At 28.1% G+C, this 22,014-nt stretch overlaps 2 protein-coding genes across 6 annotated transcripts in view; one reads left to right on the top strand and one right to left on the bottom strand.

The window, feature by feature from the left end:
• Positions 1–3,155: 3,155 nt before the first annotated feature.
• LOC106678804 (uncharacterized) lies at positions 3,156–12,932 on the top strand. 2 transcript variants are annotated; one of them, XM_014417563.2, is made up of 4 exons: positions 3,156–3,288; positions 6,551–6,709; positions 8,167–8,331; positions 11,934–12,932. In XM_014417563.2, the coding sequence occupies exons 1-4, from the start codon at positions 3,156–3,158 to the stop codon at positions 11,954–11,956; spliced, it is 480 nt and encodes a 159-aa protein (XP_014273049.1). In that variant the 3' UTR covers positions 11,957–12,932. The 2 variants fall into 2 exon arrangements, with proteins under 2 accessions (XP_014273049.1, XP_066905406.1); XM_067049305.1 differs by having other exon boundaries at positions 8,167–8,400.
• Positions 12,933–13,340: 408 nt separating this feature from the next.
• The window catches only part of whd (carnitine O-palmitoyltransferase whd), a 59,300-nt gene continuing 50,626 nt past the window's right edge, over positions 13,341–22,014 (bottom strand). For all 4 annotated transcript variants that reach the window (XM_014417558.3, XM_067049302.1, XM_067049303.1 and 1 more), the window contains 6 exons: positions 19,682–19,796; positions 18,885–19,019; positions 18,268–18,402; positions 15,766–15,915; positions 15,249–15,458; positions 13,341–14,261 (listed from right to left, as the gene is read on the bottom strand). In XM_014417558.3, the coding sequence (XP_014273044.1) occupies positions 14,166–14,261; positions 15,249–15,458; positions 15,766–15,915; positions 18,268–18,402; positions 18,885–19,019; positions 19,682–19,796 (841 nt within the window). In that variant the 3' untranslated portion in view covers positions 13,341–14,165. The remainder of the gene's footprint in view (positions 14,262–15,248; positions 15,459–15,765; positions 15,916–18,267; positions 18,403–18,884; positions 19,020–19,681; positions 19,797–22,014) is intronic.

The following is a 22,014-nucleotide window of genomic DNA, read 5'->3' as shown; positions in this document are numbered from 1 at the left end:
AGGTATATTTTGACGGTTAAATTATTTTATGTCCTAATGTGTCCTCCAGATTATAGGTAATGCTTATTAGTAGAATATAGTATATTGTAAACATATTTTATTATTAAAGAAATTTAAATACTATGGTCCTGATCCAGCTATATTCCATTTACATTTACTTTTAATTACAGGTTAAATAAGGCTCATAAATAAACATCCCCCATTTAATGGAATATTATCTCCACAATGATAATGATATTACCTATCTGCAAAACTCTCTGTTCAAATCCTATTCCGTACCGATGATCAATAAGTATTTTTATCCATAATTCTTTGACGATTAGGTTTTCCAGGCAATGATATATACAGATATGAAGGCGTGCTATATGCAGAGATACATTTACCTTTGCTGGCTGTAGAGCGCATAAAGTTGGATTTACAGTAATTGGATAAGCTGAGCCTAAGCGACGTATTGCCTTATCGAACGGCATTCTAACTGATCCCTTCTCCTCGTTAACAACCAAAGCTTCCTAAGGGCCTCTCTGCTGAGCCATTTGCATCTTATTATTTAAATAATTGAATAAATTTAAATAATCATTTTCAATTTTATAATAATAATGGCGCTCAAGTGGTTTAATATTCGGCACTTCTCTTTCCACATAAGTCAACACTATCTTCTTACTAACATCTCGGCCCGTTCCCCCTGTGTTCTACCCATCAGTTCATCAATGATTATGTTTATAGTTATTTGGGCATTGTTTATCCAAATACCTTTAAGAACAATTCTCTGGACAGATTTTGGCTGACTTGTTATGATATTTTGAAAAATATTCTTGTATAAAAGCATCTTAATTTTGAAAAATTTCAAGAGGTTCTTCTTTACCTCTCTCTTTCGTTAAAGAGAACTCTACTCATTACTCACTTCCTTTTACCAAATGCATAATTATTTTTTACTTAATTTATCACGCATAACCACCCCAAAACACACTTTGTTGAATTAAAATGAATTTTAAAAATAATTGGGGGCCAAACTTAGTAATCAATATTAAATTTGTAAATAATAAACTTAGTTCTTAATTTAATTATGTATGGGTCAATCCATTTTAAATCAAACTATTTATTTTAGAAAATTTAGTGATTTGTCAATTTTCATAGGAATTTTAAAGCGTTTTATGTTATAAAAACAATGTTAAAGAGTATAAATGAAACGTATTTTCTGTCTTATATAGGCTTCTACTTACTACTAAATATAAAAAATAGGATAGATGTTAATGTTTTTAAAATATAAACATTCTCTTTAAAATTAAAAAAGTTCTAGATAAAAATAAAAATAACCTTCAATTTTCTTAATATAGGATTTATGACATACTATTTTCCTAATAGGGGTTCACGACTGAATCACCGACTTTCTTCAATTTAATGACTACTGCATCACAAAAATAAATGATCACTTACAAACGAAATTCTCATATTGAACACAATGCTTGACCAATATGGATTTACATCATCCAGGTGTGGGGCTCCTGCAAAAAATCCCACCTTTAGACCATTCAGACGTTTGAACGAAATTCCTCCGGTACGTCACTCACAGTCCCTTTTACATCCCAAACAAAACATTACACAAGGACCTAGGCATACCATTACCATTGTAACTGACACATAACAAAAAAAACAATATAAAACTTTTCATGACTCACTCACTGGTACAAACATTACTGACTGACACTCTTTCAGAAAATCCAACAAGAAGACTAAAACGTCTCTGCGGCAGGGATCTGCTACATTAGGTGGATGTACTACGCTTCATTGGAAGACTTCTCCACTCACGATTTCATACTAATCCGGGAGGTTGTCAAAGGGATCACAAATTTACTATACATGTCAAAAAGCATTTGCAAAATTTCAAATAATGAATAATATCAGTGTAGTTATTACGGTATCTGTACTTACGATTTCTTTACCCATCCTCAGCCTTTGATAGAACCAGAAATTTCATATAGCAATCCTTATCGTTGAAGAAGGGTCTAAGAGGTAATATTAAACGTTCACCATCCCGGTATAGATGCCAATCAGCCATAACAATGTGGGATTATTGATTTAATATACCATAGAGTCGTAAAATTTACTGCTTTCTCCGGTTTTATATCCAGTCCCCGGCTTCTGTAAACTATATCCTTTATGCCTGACAATAAATCTTTCCCTCTCTCCGGATCAGTTTAGCTTCGTCTCTTTCGGGGAGTATTATTCGATCAACTGATGTCGAAGAATATATCGTGTAAAATTATCTTATTTAAACAAAAACTCAGACAATATTGTCGTTTTTCGTTTGGAAAATAATCGGTAATGTTCTTCGCTATAAGATTTTATAATTTTTAAAGTTAATTCATGATATAAAGTTTTTTAAATCGCGCATATTACTATTATTTCACCCAAGGTTAATTTGATTAAAAATCAAAACAGAACAGTTGCCAATCAACCCTATATAGTTTTTTTTTTTTTACATATTCTGTTTAAAGTTGTAAAACTTCCTTGGTCATCAACGCCGTTAAGTAATCCAAGCAAGTTGAGTAACCTTTTAAAAAAATAAATCTTGTAACTGCGCTTTGAGTCAACTGGGAAGATCACAAAAATACTTCTACTTACTACGTACATGTGTAGCTGATTTATGAATTTTCAGTTTCCTTGAACTGAATTTCAAATGATATTATTTAGCTTAGAAACTCAATTACGTTACTGGCCTATATTATCCTCCAATAAAACTATAATATATGTATATATTTTAATCTGATGAGAAAATGTTTGTAAAAGTTCAATATTGCGTTTAAGTATGTGTTAGTCACATAAATAAAATTTCATTACTGCATCCTCAAAAATAAATCCGCCTTAAACTTTTCTATTGATAAAGGTCCTAACGTTTTGCAACAAAACGCAATGAATACAAGAATTCTAATGTTTTTCTTATAAGCAAAACTACAGACGTTGCCTTTCAAGAAAAAACTTGTATGAAAATTATTCGGGGTGGGGTAAGATTTGAAAACGAACATTTTAGATTTGTTTCGGACAAAAATTTGGAGGGTATAACATAAAATTATACCGGAACCTCATTATTATTAATTTTTCACTCTAAAGTTAAATTAGAATTCATTTAAGAAAGAATCACCTTGGTCTTGTTTCAGATGAAGTGGAGCTTTGGAATCTTCGTAACAGTTTTCTTCTTGGCGTCCCTCGTCCTCGCTGAAGGTGAGATCTGGGAGGAAGATGAGAAAGAAGTGCTCATTAGGAGTGAGCGCGGAGCCAAAAATGGAAAAGGTACTGTTTCATACTTCAAGTAAAAATTCTTAATTTAAAAAGTAAAAAAATGATATATATATATGGCATGTTACAATTTAAATTCCCAAACATACCAAGCATGTATGGGTTTTATAATATATATACATATACATACATAATTATCACATAAATGCGAGTGCCTGGAGTAATAAATTTTATAGTCTGGCTATCTACTGGCTGGTAAATTGTTCGAGTATAGAGGTTGTTCAAAACTCGATTGAAATCCTCTCAATATCCAGTTTTAAGGGAATTTCCTGGTGAAAATTCAATTGAGCTCATATGCAACCCCTTAACTTATTGTAGTACTCCAATTATGAAAGTATTCATGATGCAAGACATTATTTTGAAGGCAAATGATAAATAGTTTGAGGAAAAAACTTATTTTGAGATTAGTGACATATTGATATTTTCTCTGTTGTAAACTCGCTTTATAAGTTATATATTTCTATAAAAATCCTTCATAAAATATATCTCATCGCAATGAAAATTCCAGATATATGTGCACAGGAGAAATAGGTTGAATAAAAACTAAAAAAATCAGAAGGCACAGTTGTGCTTAAATGTCTCCCCTAAATCCCTAAACTTGCAGATATTAGAAAAGATATAAATCCAGTCTTTAGCAGCTCATGTTTAAAGTTTTGACGGTGTTCAGTAGGGGAAAGTATATTAGCAATGATTTTTGGCATTGGCTTAAAAAATCATGCCTACGATTATTATTAATATCAATTAAGTATTTTTTTTTAACTTTTGCAGTTGAGCTATGTATAAAAATCAACTAGGATCAAAAAACAGACTAGTGACAGGCTGTTTTTGTGAAAAATAGATATTAATAAAGCCTTGAAGCGAAAGCTTAATAAAACCATTCTTTGAAGCTCGCATTTGCATGAAAATAATTAATTTTATTTTTACCAGCCATTGTTGTTCGTAATAAACATTTTTTTCGGAATTTCATTTAGCCCAGACTTTTATTAATACTGCTGTTTTGTTCCAGTATGTTATACCGAGATTATTCCTTTCCGAATTTTAATTTTTTTTTTTTCTACATGAACTTCATCCTCTTCCATCTTTTCTACCCTGATCTCTTTCTTCATTTTATATTTCTGAGTATGATTTTATTTTATTTTTTTTTTTTTTGGAGGGGGAGTGGTAAGAAGTGTTGAACAATAAACATTTTATTTGTAAAGAAAAAAAAAATAATAAAAGAGGATAGTATGAAAATAAACAGATTGATTTCAGAAGAAAAAATTCTCATATTAATCGAAAATTCTTGAATTTATTCATGTTTTGTATTACCTTGCCCAGACTATAATACCACTTGTCATTTCCTTAAGTAGCCACTTTTATAGGATGTCCTTTCCTGGAACATCATTGTGAAAGGAGCAGAGTAATGTTAGCTCCTCCTCCTTTTCCTCAATAATTTGAAAATCAAAATATTTAGGTAGCCATCCAGCAAAATAGATAGGTTAGAGAACCTACCTCAAGTTACACAAGTGGTAGTAAAACAATTTACCCAAAGAGTTTATAAAATTTAAAACAAATACCAAAACCAATGAAGTTAAGAAATTTGAATATTATCAATGGATGTTGTATGGAAATAGGAAAAAAATTTTTTGTCAAATGTCTTTCAATATACAGGTAAGAGAAATGTCCAAATCTAAAAGAGTCTAGAAAATATTTTAAAATATTGCATAAGAGAAAATTAAAATACAATTTAGTTGAGGAATCTGGTCAAAAGTTTCGGGAAATTTTCTTCCCATTTCCAAGAAACTCGATAGTTTTGAGGCCAACACATCTGATTAGCCAGTCCAGGATGAGAAAATTAAATTTAAATGCGCTATTTATTTAAATGTTTATTATTTATTTTATTAAATTGATTTATTTATTTCATATATTAAAAAAACAAAAATAAAATGATAATTCCTAATGTAAGTTGCAACTGACTTGAACCTTAAAGAAATATGGTAAGAATTTACACATGTAATAATTTGATTCAAAAAAGATGTATGAGCAGATAAATAAAAATAAATAATTTTAAACTGTGATTTATAATATAATCAATAATTTTCTGGTTTTGGCTTAGTGAGTTGATTAATATTTAATAACCCTTCACACTTAAACTTCAAATTTAAGGATGTAATGTCTTTTTTTTTTTTATTTCCTGAAATATTTACATGAGGACTTAGAAAAAAAAAACCTCAACTAGGCTGCATGATCAAAATTACCACTTTATTTAAGTTTTATGGTGCCAAGGTATTACCATTTGGAAAATCTCACATATCTAAGAGCTTAGGGAACACTGGGGGAGGCAAGGCAGTTTCTGCTCTCTCAATATTTTATGAAGAGGGACAGAATCATTCTATTATCCTCCCTTCTCCCCAATATGAATATTTTATAATCATTTGCTAAAAAGTAATGAATAAAAAAGTTAAATGGACTGTATAGGTAATAATGAGACCTCATTTGACCAAACAATAAAATTTCATTATTAATTGAAAATTTGCCTACTAATTAATTAATATAACCTTTTTTTATATTTTGTTTCACTACGTTGCAAAATCAATCACTTATTATATCATTTGTGTTATGTTAAACATTGATGACTGTACTACTCCTTTATGGATGGCTTTTATTACTCCTGGGCAAAACCGTTGGGAGGTTCATTGGCTGGTGATGAAGAACTGAAAAAGAAGAGAGAATTTTGAATAATACTCTTAATAGTGCAAGCTGTTACCAACTTATACTAATCTTCGCTTTCCCCTCCCCTCTCCCCTATATTTCCTAAGTAAAATTTTATCAGCTTTTGTCAAATGCATATTTACAGTTATACATATGCTATTACTAAAAGTTCTAGTTCTGAAGAAAAAAGGAATCAGTAACCAATGAAGGGTTATGGAGGAAGTTGCTGGTAAATGTCTAATTTTCAACCCTGTAGTCTTCATAAGCCTGCCTTGTTTCCTAACTAATATCATTTACTCATTATAATCAATTTATTTATCCCAATATTAATCTGTGGCTTCACAATTTCCATCCTGATAATGTCCATTAGTTTTCTTACTGTGATATATTGATAAAATATTATTTATATCTTGTAATTTTGTAATCTTGAGTTTGACCAAGATTGTACCATAGTAGAAGATGGTAGGGCTACAGGAAAGTCGTATTATCATATTTCCATTTTTTAATACTAGGTAGGGCATCTGGAGAGATACTTTTTTTATATACATTTTTTTCTGTTTTATAGATCCTTGCAGATATGAGAAAGGCCCCTGGTCTGAATGTGACTCAGCAACAAACACACGTTCCAGAACACTCACATTGAAGAAGAAAGCTGGAGAGACCGGCTCCACTTCCCAAGCAGCCTGTGAACCTACAAAGACTATTAAGAAACCCTGCAAGAAAGGTTGTAATGTAGTGTGATTACTTATTATTTTATAATATTAATGTGGTATTGTTATTTTCTCTATCTACTAAAACAGCAGGTTCATAAAACTACAGTTGCTGCTCATCAAGGATCCTTCATTCCTCTCTCCTTTACTAATATTAGAATTTTAGCACTTCTTAATAAGTGTTCATATTTGTTTTGAATTTACTATCATCAAATTAATATCCTCCATTATAGCTGCACTATCCATTCTGATTGTTTTTGGTTTTATTAATTTTAATTGATTCTAATGTTCCTTCAATTGTTTCATGAAAGAATTTGACATTGTATTCTGATTTTATAATTTTTTTTCTTGTATAAAATTTTATCTTTTTTTTATTTTATACAGCCAAATTCCTGTTTCAGCATGTCCCTGCATCTCTGCCGTTTATCGTTTCCTTATTTTATAATTTAACACAGTATTAGATTAACAAGCAAATGTTAAAAAAAAAAGTAAGTTAAAGCATTTGCTATAGAATAATTTATGACCCTTAGAATTAGTACTTATTCTCCAATGATCCACCCCTAATGTGATCAATTTTATGTTAAGCTCATATATAACCTCTAGAAGCCCTTTAGTTATTATTTTCTGGTGAGGAAATATGCTATCACTTTGAATCATTGGTTGTGTTTTGTATTAATGATAAAATTAAAACCTGAAGAGAAAACATTATAACTTAAAACTATAAGCTAATAATTAGAATAACAGTCATGGTAATATAATCTCTCTCTATGATCTTGCTATAGATGGTATTATCTTCCTATCACTGATTCTTCTGATTATTCTGAATATAAAATGTTTTTTATTATACTCTCAGTTTAGCTTTCTCATATTTTTTAAATTTGAAAGAATCAATCAGCATTAAGTTCTTGACAAATATACTAACAACAAATACTAGAAGGATAACTTAAATTAAAATGTCATTAGTAATAGTCTGATTTAGCTTATATTCCTCAGCTCTTATTAATTTAGAAATTATGTTTCGAATTTATTTGTCTCGTCAACATGTTTTACTAATGAAAAATTGCTAATAAGGTCCTTAAAAAAATGTCCTCTACCGTACAAGAAATAGCTAAAAATGTTGTGAACATTCATACTTATACATGAATTAATATTTATAAAGGTTTTAAGTTTTTCAATCCTGGGTCTACTTTTCGTTATTGTCATTTGTTGCCTATTAACTTAAGAACTTCAATGCAATCACTTAATTAGTTAAGAGCCATTTTGGTAAGAGGTTTCTTTTTTATTTTTATTTTTTTTTTATTATATATGAACCTTTACAAAACACATTGTCTTTTCCTCAACACATATAATAACTGTTCCATTTAAATGCAACAAATTTTAGTTGATATTTTCTCGTAAAACCACTGATATTGAAATTTTTTAGCTGGTGCTGTTTAAATGATAAAAATATTATTAATGTTTTATTTTTTAGCTTGTCGATATGAGAAAGGAACCTGGAGTGCGTGCAATGCACAGAATGAAATGGTACGCACAGACACAATAAAAGAAAAAAGTGATCCTACTTGTGAGCAGAAGAGGCTCGCTACAAGGAAGTGTAAAAACAAGGGTAACCGAGGCAGCAAGGCCAACAACAAAGGTGGGTTGGAAACTGAGGCTTCGACCGTCGAACCTTCTACTTTCATCTAAGACTTTAAGACATCATAAGGTCTTCTTTCACTTTTCTTTTTCAAACGCTAACTAGCAGAGTGAAGATTCTCTAACCTTTACTAACTCAACTCCTATAATCTTCACTTACCTGAGCCACAGTAGGGAAAAGGAATGAGTGGATGAACGTGTTATAAGATATTCGTTTTGTAATTTGCCTGATTATACTTAAAAAGTAACTAATTAAGATTTATTATTCAACTTTTCTATGCACTAGTATTGTTCTAAGGAAGATTTGGATAATTATTAATAATTCATAATTTTAAATTTAACTTTAAACTTTTATTTTCATTTTATTCTTTTGCAAAACCACATCCTGACTCTACCACTGTGAATGTCATGGATAATTTAATGTGACTGGCTCTTTCAGAAGATATTAAATCACTTATTTAAAAAAGAAAACAATCTTTGAAAAGTTGTAGTTTGTTTATCTTAAGCTGAAAAATGTCAATTCAAACGAGTTTTCTTTGTTCCAAATATTTTATGCCACTTCTGATGTTAATTTTTTTTTTTTAATACTGGTGCCATTATTATCAGAATAGAGATTTTGCGTCACTTGCCAAATTCATTTCCTTTATATATTTATATAAAAATTGAATTCAAATTTCTTATTATTTAAATAAAAATAGTTAAAGCCAATTCATAATTAGAAATCATTAACAGTGAAAAGGAGATTAATGAAAACATCCACTCAAACCTGAAATAATTTAGCATGGCTGCTAGTTTGCTTTCTTAACCGCCTTATACCACAACTAACATACTACACATTGGTTATTAATTCTTTGAACCAGACTCACAATATAGACAACAAATAAATAAAATAAAGATATTTATATAAATAAATAGATATTTTTAATATATCAAGCATGGCACTACTTGAAATTTAAATAAGTTGCTTGGACTATCTCTTTAGCACAAACTAACTTAAATATTTTTGGTAAAATGCTTTAAAATATGATTAATGTGGAATGCATGCGGTTGGGTATTGAAGAACGCAAACAATTAGAGCTCAGTTTTTAACAAAGTTACTGTAGTTATTAAAGTAAAATTCCAGTTATTACTTCTTTTTTTCCTAATTATATGAACTTGCTTCAGCATTAGATTTATGCTTTGAAAAATAAACAGTTCTTAAATTATTCTTTTATAAATTATAAATCATGTTTTATAAAATTCTACTGTTTCACAATCATTGTTCTGATTCTGATTGCTCTCGCCATTCAGGATTTTTATACTATTCATAAGATGCAATTATTCCTATTTTTTACCTTTGAAATTTCTTTTTAAAAAACTTATCAATAACTTAGCATCCAAGCCATAAAGAGGTAGGAAAGAACTACAAATCAATAAAATTCAAATGTGAAACATTAATATTTAGTTAATTAATTAATGAATTCATGTATATAGGGGGTTTCATTTCTTAAGATTTCAGTTAGGTAGGACATTGATAATCTGAGCTAGATATAACGCAAAAATCTACTTTTTAAAAAGTATGGGAAAAAATTGGTAAAACTAACTTGAATCATAAATCTGAAGTCACATGGCTTTATAGAGGATATTTATAATGTACTAGCTACCAGGGGTGCCTCATGATCTCATAAACATGAAAATATTTAATCAAGTGCAACTTATTAACCAAATAACGTCCAAAACACACACACACACACACACACACACACACAGAGACTATTTCACGAGAACTGGTTATTAGGACTCAAGGGTTCTCAAAACGTCGAAAACTCAAATTCGAAATTTTGCAAGATCATAATACTTTCCCTTACTATATATCCTATATGTTGAAGGAAGTGAATGTAAAAGAAAAAAAAAAAATACTTCACAGAAAGTGTCCTCAAATCGTCAGAGTAAAAATATTCTTTTCTTAACTAAATTGAAAGTTTATATCTCTTGAAAAACAAATGACCAATCACTAAAAAAACTAACTCCCTAAAGCACCTAAACCCCAGAAAGCATCTTTAAATTTTCTGTGAGAAAACAGTATTTTCAAGTCGGTTGAACCTTATTGGACTATAACAGTATTAGAAAAACTTCCTCAATAAATGGCCTATCTAATACAAAAGGAGTTCTTGGAATCAGACTGGTAGTCCTTGAGATTAGCACACTCAATCAAACTCTGTAGCTTTTTTATATTAGTATTGATTTTTAAAAAAATTGTAATCAAATATTTATTTCAGAACTATTTGTTCATTCTTGGTTAAAATATACAAGTTATGTGTCTCTTTTAAACCCAATTGGAAAACAGGGTCAAACTAAGTATCAAATTTTTCAAAATCCAAGATTTCAAGTTATTAAGCTCTCTGAACTTGAAAGATAATAACATCTATGAAGTGAAATTAAATAGCAATATTATCCTCTTAAGTAGCGAAATCTAGATAATTTGATGTTTAATTTATGTTAACCTTTCCTGTAGATTTGTAGTATGACTACCTTATATTATTCTTTATTTTAATAGAAATCCCAACATAGAAAACAAGCTCAAATTACCAATGTCCTACTGCAATGCTATGTGTAACATAACCAATTTATACTAAATTATATAAAACTTTATAGCTAAATGTTAAAAATTATTATATATACATAACCAATATCCTACTACCTTATTTCTTCTCACTTCATTTAATTTCTATTCATTATGTGGCTTACCCAAAATTAGTTCTGTGCTTACATTTCAAAATTCCCTTGTCTATTTTGTGAAAAATGTCTGTTAATAATCAGTAAAATATATAATTAGTTAATATTTGAGGAGTTTTGTTGAAAAAATAAACTCATCAAGTGCTTTGCTGATTTGTCGTTGATGAATACAGTATTAATTCATAATGTAATGTTTTGAGAAAGTAATATCTAAATACTCTGATTTTTTCTTCTATCTTCATAAATGACCTATAGAAAATATCTAATCTATAGTCCTTTTCAAATAAATAAGCGAACAATAATGATGAGTTCCGAGCATCATAATTAATTTACCTGTAACTTCATAGCCAAATCTTTAGTGGTTTTGGAAAAAACCTCAGATCAGTGAACAGATTTTTTAAATTCAAGTTTTGGATTCTACATATTTTGCAACATAAAACCTTGAGGGAGTGTTAATTTTTTTTCTCGGTCAATTACAAAGTTTCATTATTGGAAATAATAAACCAAAAAAGGAATAAAATAAAACTAAACCTATCAAACATTATTATCACTTTCATTAAATAATATATATTACTAATATAGAAAACAAACATTAATTAAACTAATATTTATCAGTTGTTTTATTTTGGGTTTTTGTTTATTTTATTTTTTTTAATATTGTTTTTTGATACTCATATTTTATTAGTGATAATATGATATATATATAAAAAAAAAAAAAAACTACAGGAAAAAAGAATTTATATATTCCTTTAAAAATCATTAATACTTAACCAATATTTCTAATTGATTTTTCCCTTTGTGGGTATGAGACATGAAAGCCATTGTAAACTGTTGTATTGACAGGATGAAGAATAAAATAATCTTATCGTAATCTTTTGTTTGTTTCAGGAGCTAGGCGCAACAGGCAGTAGAGTGTCAAATAATCATCAAAGGGAATAAGGGACTTTTTAACTTTTCACTCTGACGTTTTACCAATATTTTTCCATGGCATTAGTTTTTCATTTGAATTAATAAGTATTATTGTTCCAGTTGCATGGCTATACTGTATGACTTTTAAACTCATTTACGTGACCCATTTAAAAAATAAATAAATATAAAAATATATATTATTCGAAAATTCGTTTTAATGTTTCATTAATCTGTCTTAAGGTCTATTGAAATTACATGTTTTTCTATAATGTTCTATGTATGTATTAGAAATGTAACATGTGATTTTAAAAGCCTTCTGCTATATCTTAAGGGGTTATATACTTTGAATGAATCGTTGTTCCATTAATAAGAGTTCAAGGATCATTTGCTGTGTCCGTCTTTGTGATTTCGATTCGGTGTAGGTTTACTAATATTTGAAAAATTCCAGTAATGTATAGGTGTAGAAATCTCTGGCAGTAGGTCCCGACTAGCTTATAGAGATTCCATAAATTATCATTAATAATACTCATTTTAGGAATCATATACTTCCAGTTATTTTAATTAGCCATTATATATAACTTATAAGAAACATTGATGTGTATATACTGTTTTAGGCTAAATGTTGTGTTTTAATAAGACTTATTATGCCATTTCTTTTTTTATTTTCATTTAATATTAGTTATTCATAAAGTTAATTTAATAAAGGTATATAAATTAGTTTTAAAAGGTAGTAATGATGGAGAGTCTACTAGCTGAAGACATGAGGAATGAAAGGTGCCCACCACAATTGGATATTGTCTCATCAGCAGCTCTGTGAAATTCATAAAAAATTTCTCACTTTAATACATTTATTGATTTTTGTAATTAAAAGCGTGTGCATCAAGAGAAGATACTCAAACTACATTTATATATATTTGTTATTATAAATGTAATAATAGATAATAAAGTTGCAATCATTCTTTTTTTTAATTTATAAAATCTCATGTATTTATTCTTCCTTTTTCCCTTAATTATGAATGGATAAGTTCTTCAGGTAGAAAATACCTGAAGTAAGAAATAGTGAGTGTTGAAAGTTCGAAACTAGGGGCTGAAATTTACTTAAAATTTCTGTCCTAGAAAAAGTTGTTTAAAGGTAAAAGAGATCCCTTCAAAACTACTGCCTTAATCCTTCCTTCACATATATCAATCAATTCCCCTGAAAAAATGAGATATTCTTTAAAACTTACATAGTAATATCAAAAATAATTAATCAATGATGTGATAAGATAATAGGAGGCATTTACCAATATTAAATAAATCGAACATTGAGAAAAATAATTAGTGCTGAAATCAAATTAAAAAAAATAAAGGAATTTGTACTAATTATTAAAATTAAGTTAAGTATGCTTTCAGTATAAAGAAATAACGAATATTATTTATTTCTCAACTCTGCAAGTTATGAAATAGAAAACATTACAATTTCATAAACTTCTAATAGAATACACTTTAAATATTCTCATAACATTTAATTGACAATACTTAAAAACAATTGTGATAAGATTAAAAGATAATAACATCAAAGCACCAGCAAACAAATATAGTAACTCAAAATAAATAATCGATTCAATAAAGAATAGTTTAAAAAATCACTATTAAAGAATTAACAATAAATAAAACACAAAATTAATCCTGTCATTCTGGATTGAAAGATTAAATCTTATATATTTACACATTCTGTAAAAAAGTGTGCGTATCAATAAAATACAGTTCTCTAAAGTAATTAACAATGTTCTCAAAGGTTAAAATTACATTTTTAACGAATAATAATTTTTAATTAATGGATTTTTTTAAAATCCTCCCTTCAACAATGAATACAGATTATAAAAATACATACATAAAAGTATAAAAATATTTGGAAGCAGGCAAGAATTCTTACTTATATTATTTTATAACAATTATTTGTACGTGAGCAAAAGAAATCACCAGATTTTACAAACTTATAAATACTGAACGAATTTTTAAAAAGTTAATAGTTATCAATTTGTGATCAGTCTATTGGTCAGTATTAATTCAACAATAATTAGATTTTTCAAAAAATATTTTAATAATTTATAATCTTACTCAAAGTAAAATGAGAAAAATCTTATTTATTTTTGTCCATATAAAAATATACTGATATATATTGATTCTCATTAAATTAACTAAGCTTTATTAAGCCACATCATCAAAATTCTATTTTTTTGCACCATTTTCTTTTTTGTATTCAAGGAAGAGTGTTCTTATATCATGTAAAGCTTGCTTGATGTCCTGTCCAAACTTTTTGGAATCCTGAAAAAATAAATTAATTAAACTTTTATGCGTGGTGAAGAAAAAGTACAGGATGGAATTTAATAAAATTAATAATTAATACACGAGACCCAAACTTCCCTCCAAATTTGAAGTAAATCAGATGAAGTAGAAGTAGATCAAAACACGTTTATGCAAGCCTATGTGAATGTTGTGGATGGAATCTGATAAAAGTCTATATAAGACTAACTAGATACCAACTTTCACAATCTCTAAATATTTCATCAAATTCAGGTTGATGGTTTGATTGGTTATGGCCAAACCAATATATGGTAATGATGTTTTAAGTCTCATATTAAATAAAAACAAAAGGTATTAACTATTACTATAAACAGAAGATCGACATTTGAAATTGAACAATTAAAAGTGAATATTATGAAAAATATAAGAAAAAGTTTATTAATATTGTGTAAAAAAAACATTGTTATTTGATAATAAAAGAAAATGTATACTTCTGTAAAATAAAATAAAATTTATTTAGTCATTTGTATGTGAAATGAATATTTTTAATTTGTTGGTTGTAAATTTAAATATTTAAACATAAGACTGATTTTCATTAAGAGACTGGAACAGTGCAGTCTAAATAGAACGAATGCCGATCACCGTACACTTGTAATTGATGATATATAATGGCAGTAAGAACTTGTAAAACATCGTATTTTACGTTGTTTTCCATTACAAAATGGATTAAGTTTTTGAAGATATCAAAACTAATCAACAATTATTTTTAAACATAAGAGACAGCCAAGTGATAATTAAAAAAAAAATACTTTCATAGTTTTATATTTTTAACAGGTATCAGGCACTGGAAGAAAAGATCTAGTTAGTTCTTTATAATATTCCACCCAGACAAGATGTGTGTGGGTCTACGTAGAAAAAGTCAATTTATTTTAAAACATTCAGTTCTTTTTCTTAAATAAAAACTACCATAAGTTACTACAAATTAATATTAAACATATTTTAACTAACCGTAGTAGGACAACTCTTTTTGCATGATATATGGAAGAACAATATATCTTCTCCTGCAACAATGTAGGACACACCATATCCGTCATCAGCTACTGGGCCAAAACCTCCGCCAGCAGAAATACAGTTAGGATATTTTTTAAGATCGAGTTTACTTGTCTGTCCGTGTGGAGTCTGAGAAGTAGACAACCTCCAAGGCTCACTTAGCACTTCCTAAGGGAAATTCTTAAGGTTAATCTAACTGTTGTCAATAAGAAATATCATGAATAGAAATTAATAAACTAAATATTTTATTACAAAAATAATACACAGAAATATCAAATTTATCATTATCATGTAAGTCAAATACAAAACTCATTTCATTGTAGAACAAGTTAAAATAATTCAACATTGTAGATATAACTGAAGGAGGTTTTACCTTTTTTGATTTGATTTGGTTTGAGTAAAATTAGAAACTAAGATAAATTAATTTTATTTAAATAAAAGAAGAAAAGAGCATAATGCTTGTTTAAATACTAACCTTGAGAAAGGGAGAATCAACTTCTAGATACTTTGAAACAACATATAAACAGAAGAGATGACGATCAATCCCTTTTCCACACATAGCATCCAAGTAGGCCTTTTGGTGCTGGAGGCATGCCTTCTGAAGAAGTGCTACTTTTTCTGAAACCTGAAAATATAAAACTTAAATTACTGTCATCCTCATGGGTACTACAACTCATCGCTGAGTCTTGGCCTCCTCGTTTAGTCTTGCCCATTGGTCTTTCTCTTGCAGCTGTTCTCCAGTTAGTCCAAAAAGAGCTCTACTATCTACATCGACCCCATCCATCCTACACAATCTAGGTCTTCCAACTAACTCTTCGTTTTCTTTCTGGACATGTCAGCATAATTTTGCCGCTCATCCATCCTGGCTACATGACCCACCCATATTAGATACTGTATTCTAATGAACCAGACTATGTTCGTATCATTATGTATGGCGGCCAGTTATGCATTACCCCACCTTCTCCAAAATTTTAAATTACTATAAGAGGAAAATATAAGAAAACTGATAAATATAAAATTTAGAATAATTAAATAGCATTAAATTTTTCTGTGAACACAAACAATTGGGCCATATTGCTGGTCTAGAAGAACAATGACACAACTGTAAAATTTTATGAAATTGACTTTGTCTTGGCAGGCTCAAAAATGGACACACTCAATTTCACAAAGTTTACAGTTGCCTCATTATTCTTCCGGAACAGCGATATGATGTTTCCTAAGGTATGTTTTTCTGGACTGTACAGTAGAGTAGCATGATCTTAACAGGCAGAGTTTTTTAAACAATATAATAAGCAATGAGATTGATCTTATTAGTTTTGATAGATGGGACTTGAAAACCTATTTCTGTCAATACTGCAGATATAATTTCCAATTCAAATTTACAAAATTAGTAGTTTTGTTTAATTACGTTTAAGTGTGAGCATTAATTATCCTGCAAATATTTATGGATAACTGGCATTAATTTCAAATGAAAATCAGACCATGAACCTTTTTTTGTGGACACATTTGTATTTTTTCAGGAATACCAGGGCCAGTTATATTACACTTGATACGGCTAGGTATCATCATCAGTCCTTAGTATCCTAAAACAAAGTACTACTATCTTATAAATCTCTGTTATGATAATAGCAGATCTTTTCATACTCTGCTAACTAATGTCTCCTTAATACTATAGACATAGTCCTAGCCACAGGGGTAAAATACAGAACACTAAAGCAATAAAAATAATTATACTAATGGTTCCAAAAACAGGAAATGAGTGATTGGTTTTAATTTGCCAAATTTTCAAGTTAAAATATTTTATTTTGGAAGCACTAGCAGATCCAGCTGAGAGCATGAGGATTGGATACTCAGTGAAAAAATTATTTTCTCTTGAAAACCTGTTTGCATTATACTTTAATACTAAAGGCCCCATCATTATTATATCCCTATTTGAAAAAGTAATTTTATTTCATAATTTGTACAGTTTAAACTATATTTTTTTAGAATGAAATTTTCAATTAGGTGTCCAGAAATTGACCAGTATATAGGTGTGTCATTCCTCTTAAATTCCTGAAATTTCATAACTAAAGCTAAGTATTCTGTTTAAGTTAATTGTACTTTAAAAAGTACTGTTCAAAAATGAAAAAAAAAATTTAAATAGTGAAACAAGAGCCTGTTACTAAATGTATTCTTCGAAAAGGAACAATAATGTGTATTAGTTAAAATTTAATTTATTAGAAATAGAATATGGGTGGGTTTGATATTAAAATCTGCAGACAAAACGTGTTTTAGATAGAGATAGTTTGATGGAAATTGTTCACCACCTTGACTTATTTTATCACTTTGGTTTTACATTCAAGTTAAAAGTTAATTGATAATTATTTTTATTTTCATTTTTGATTTTCTCATGGAGGTATGTGATTGGACAAAACCTGGAGAATTAAATTAAATTAAGGCAAGTCTGAATATATAAACTTTACAAATAGAAAACAAAGTAAAGAAAAGGTTATTAAGAGGTAGAGAAAAGAATATTAACAGGAAGTTCCTTATTCAAATATGGATACAAGGCACAATCAAAATAATGTTGTATAAAATAAAAAATGTTCATTATCTATACACTGTAATATAATCCAATTAAATCACCTAATCACCTGTAATCCATTACAGGTTCAAGGTCCAATCTCGACAGCACTACTAGTCTTAAGGGGTTAAACAATCAAGGATAAAAAAAAAAAAAAGAAAGATTGGTAAAGAGCTAACCTCCACTGTTAATAGTGCCCATATGTGAACTAAAACAGATTTATTGCAAGATATCAATTATGCAACTTATTATTTTTAATTTTGCTGACTAATATTAATGAAATTTTATTGATAGAATATATTATTACATGTAACAATCTTCATTTATAAAATTTTCTATAGCATTTTAATCAATGATTTATCAATTAGTCAATAATACAATATTACTAAGAAAACATGAGAGTATATTACTTACCGTTTTGGAATTATCTGACATTGCTTTGACCCAAGTAGCTGATTCTATTGAACATGGTCTAACCGTTTCAGTACGCCCTTCTCTATACAAGCGAGTCATTGAGGCTTCATAGGTCAGTGAAAACTTACCAGCATTCTGAAAATAAGATATATTAAATTGGACAACATTTATCACAGTGTTGTTTAAACTTCTCATAATTGAATTAGTATATTTTAAATACATTATTGTATATTTAATCTTTTTGTAACTACTAAAATGAATACATTTTTACAATTCAATGCAGTCTTGTAGTTTTGTTAGAAAGTTTATAAAGTATATTGAGATTTGATATAAAATTTTCTTGATATATCAATCATATTTTATATCCTATGATGAACAGATATATTCCATTTAAATCTGAATGGTTTATACTCAATTTAAAACTAGATGGTTTAACACTAAAGTAATACTGACAAATGTGATCGAACAATTACTGAAAAAAATTTATACAATAGACAAAGAAGATAAGATTCTAATAAGTTAGGTAAATCCATCTATAAACAACCTGTTCTTTTTGTTTATATAATTTAAAAACATTTGTTACTACGAAGTAGCAAATGGATGAGTTTTATACATACCCTGTAATATGCCAACTGTAATGCCATCTGTAAGTAAGCATCAGGACTCAATCTGCATTGCTTCATAAAACCTTTTCCATAGGCATCGTGCATGTAAATGTGAAGATCAATGTCATCAATAAGCTGCCTTGCCACCTTAATTATTCAAAATATTGGAAAAGAACTTTAAAAATATAATTATGATCATATAATTTAAATTATTTGACAAGCATATCAAGTTAAGTGATGTATCATCAATGAAATATTACATCATCGCACTTAGCAAATTTTAAATAACTAAAGTTTATAGAAATATTAGATCAATAAAGCAAATATAGTATCATTTAGAAAAAATAAAATAAATATGGCTACTTAAAAAACAAATGACATGAGAATAGGATATCATTATTTCTTTAAATTTTCAGAATAGTTTTTTAATGGAAGATAAAAATCAATGTAGCAAAATTGACTCATACTAGCTTTTCTATATAAAGGCTTATAGCCCATTGCGATGATTGCTAATAAACTTAAGAAAAACTACTATATTACACCTTCAATGTAATAATAACAAAACTGAAAAATCTAACTTTTAAGATATTGGAGTGTCAAGATTTTAACTTAAAACTTAGTTTTCCATGTAACCCAATCACTGGAATTGAATATTTTCAATAAATAATAAATATAGGAAGATCATATTTCACCAAGAACCATTATTAAATCAAAGTAAGATGATTTTGCAAATATGTAGATTATATGATTATGTTTAACAATGGCATTTATAAATTATATTGCTATTAACTATATTCAGAATACATTACTTGATAAGAAGCATCAATCGCATTAAGGCAAGAGTCCTTCAAGTCCCATTGTAGTTTAATAGGAGGAGGAGGGGCAAAACTAGGAGTTCCTTTCGTATGACCATCTTCTTTGTACCTTTCATTTAGAAAAAAAGACACTATCAATGAGTTAGTTTAAAATAGATACAAATAATTTGTTAAGTACAGTAGAACCCTGATTAACCGGCAGTAATAAGAAAAAAAATAAAGTTGCTGAGAAAACACTAATTCAGTAATATAAAATTTTAAAAAAAAAACTGTTAAAAATGTTTGTACACTTAAATTAAACCATTTATCTAAAGAAATTTTTATTTTAAATTATATTAAATTGATATACATATCAAGTTCCGTATGGGGTATTTATGCTGAGCTTATATTTGTCAGGGAAAACAACATACCAGAAGGTATGATGTATTCATCAGGAACTTATTCTCTTCATCAACTTATTAATCAAGAAAATATTATATATATGTTTATATCTATTTTAAACAACTTTATTTTCGTTATTAGTTTATCTATTAGGATTCATTTTTAATTAATAGAGATCAATCAAAATTATTGCTAAAAATCATATAGATCACATTACACCCACGATTTTTTTATAAAACGCTATAATAATAAACATTTTTACAACAGTTTTACATTCTTTTTAATATATTCTCAAAACACAATCCTCCTCACCCCAGACACACTATTAAAATATATTTTCGTGCATGCAATACAAGAAAGTACTTGTGAACTATTATAAAAATATTTTTCTTGTTTGTTTTCTTCTCTTATTATTATTTTTTCGGAGCTTTTAGGTCTAAAATAAATAAATCAATATTATACACTAATTCCTGTTTAAAAACTACATCACTATTAAAATTATAAAAGCTAGAAATTTTTTTTCTGACTGGACTAAATTCAATACTTTTTCAAACAATTAATTGTAAGCAAATCCTTTTTACTGTAATATAGTTTTATAATGAAAAATATATTGGTGAAATGTGGTCCATAACATTTTCACCTATCATTTTGATTGATATCAATTAATACAATATACATGTATATTTTAATATTAAATTTAGTTAAATATTTTGTGAGGGTCAGTTTTTAGATTTGAATTAGTTTTTTATTCAATTTTTAAACAACATTTAATACAAAATAAGATAACTAACTAACTTATATTTATATTATTTACTAATTTATCCAACTCCAAAACCAAGCGTGCAACAGTAAATGCCATTTTTTAAATAATATTAAAAACAAGAGAAAAAAATACATTTTAGAAACATGATTCACCAAATCACCAGTCAATTAGTATTTTTGTTTTAAAATGCATACAGAAAGTGAAAAAACAGATTTTTGGAGAAAAAATTACATTAATAATTGTAAGTGCAAATAATATTAGTGAGTAAAACACAAAAAATGTAAAAAAATAAGTGTACCTGAAATTCTCCAAATTTGAATCATACATTCGTGTACAGTACTCTTTTCCTACCCACTGATATTAATTAATTTAATTTTGTCTTTTTATGGTAAATAAACAAGAGAGGACTTCATAATCGACCAACTATATGCACTAAACTGAAATTAAAGGGAAAACAAAACTTGAAATTCTCTCCTTGTTAACAAATTGGAATATTGTTGGAGAACATATGATATTGATAATACCATTGGGTAACTACTGAGAAAAACATAATAAACAAGAAAAAAGTAAATATGGTGGGATCAGAAGTTTTTAAAAAACTGAGACATGTTTTCTTCAAATAAATGAAATAGCAAATATTGAGCTACAAAATAATAGTGCTCACTATTTTCTAAGGTTTACAAATCCCGTATATTATGAGATATAATAATTTATGAGAAAATAAAAATAAAAAAAAAAAACCTTAAAACTCCAAGTATCCTTTATTAATTAATTAAATAACATTTCTGACCCATTTTTTGTTCGTTTTCAAACCTAATTCCTTGTGGCAGAACACTGGTCAATTTTTTTATAAACTGAATTACAAATTCTTGTAATATTCATTATACATATGTCAGTATATATGAGATATATATCTCAGTATTCATGACAATATTTTATGTTGCACATTCTGGGAAACATGAAATAAAAATTTCCTAACTGTGCAATTAGGGAAATAAAATTGATAAGAGTTCTTAGAGAAGAAACAAATTCTCCTTTAGATGAAACATCAGAGACATGGTTACACACACATGCATGCATGAACATAAACATTAACTTTTGAATTTAAAAAAAAAAAAATATATGTGTAACATTTCATTTTTAATGGAATAATTATCATTGGGCACTTTCTTCACAAGTTACT

The sequence above is a fragment of the Halyomorpha halys genome, unplaced genomic scaffold, assembly GCF_000696795.3.
Source record: "Halyomorpha halys isolate HHAL.00 unplaced genomic scaffold, Hhal_1.1 Scaffold161.1, whole genome shotgun sequence".
Classification (NCBI taxonomy): domain Eukaryota; kingdom Metazoa; phylum Arthropoda; class Insecta; order Hemiptera; family Pentatomidae; genus Halyomorpha; species Halyomorpha halys.
This window is presented reverse-complemented; position numbering and strand designations above follow the sequence as displayed.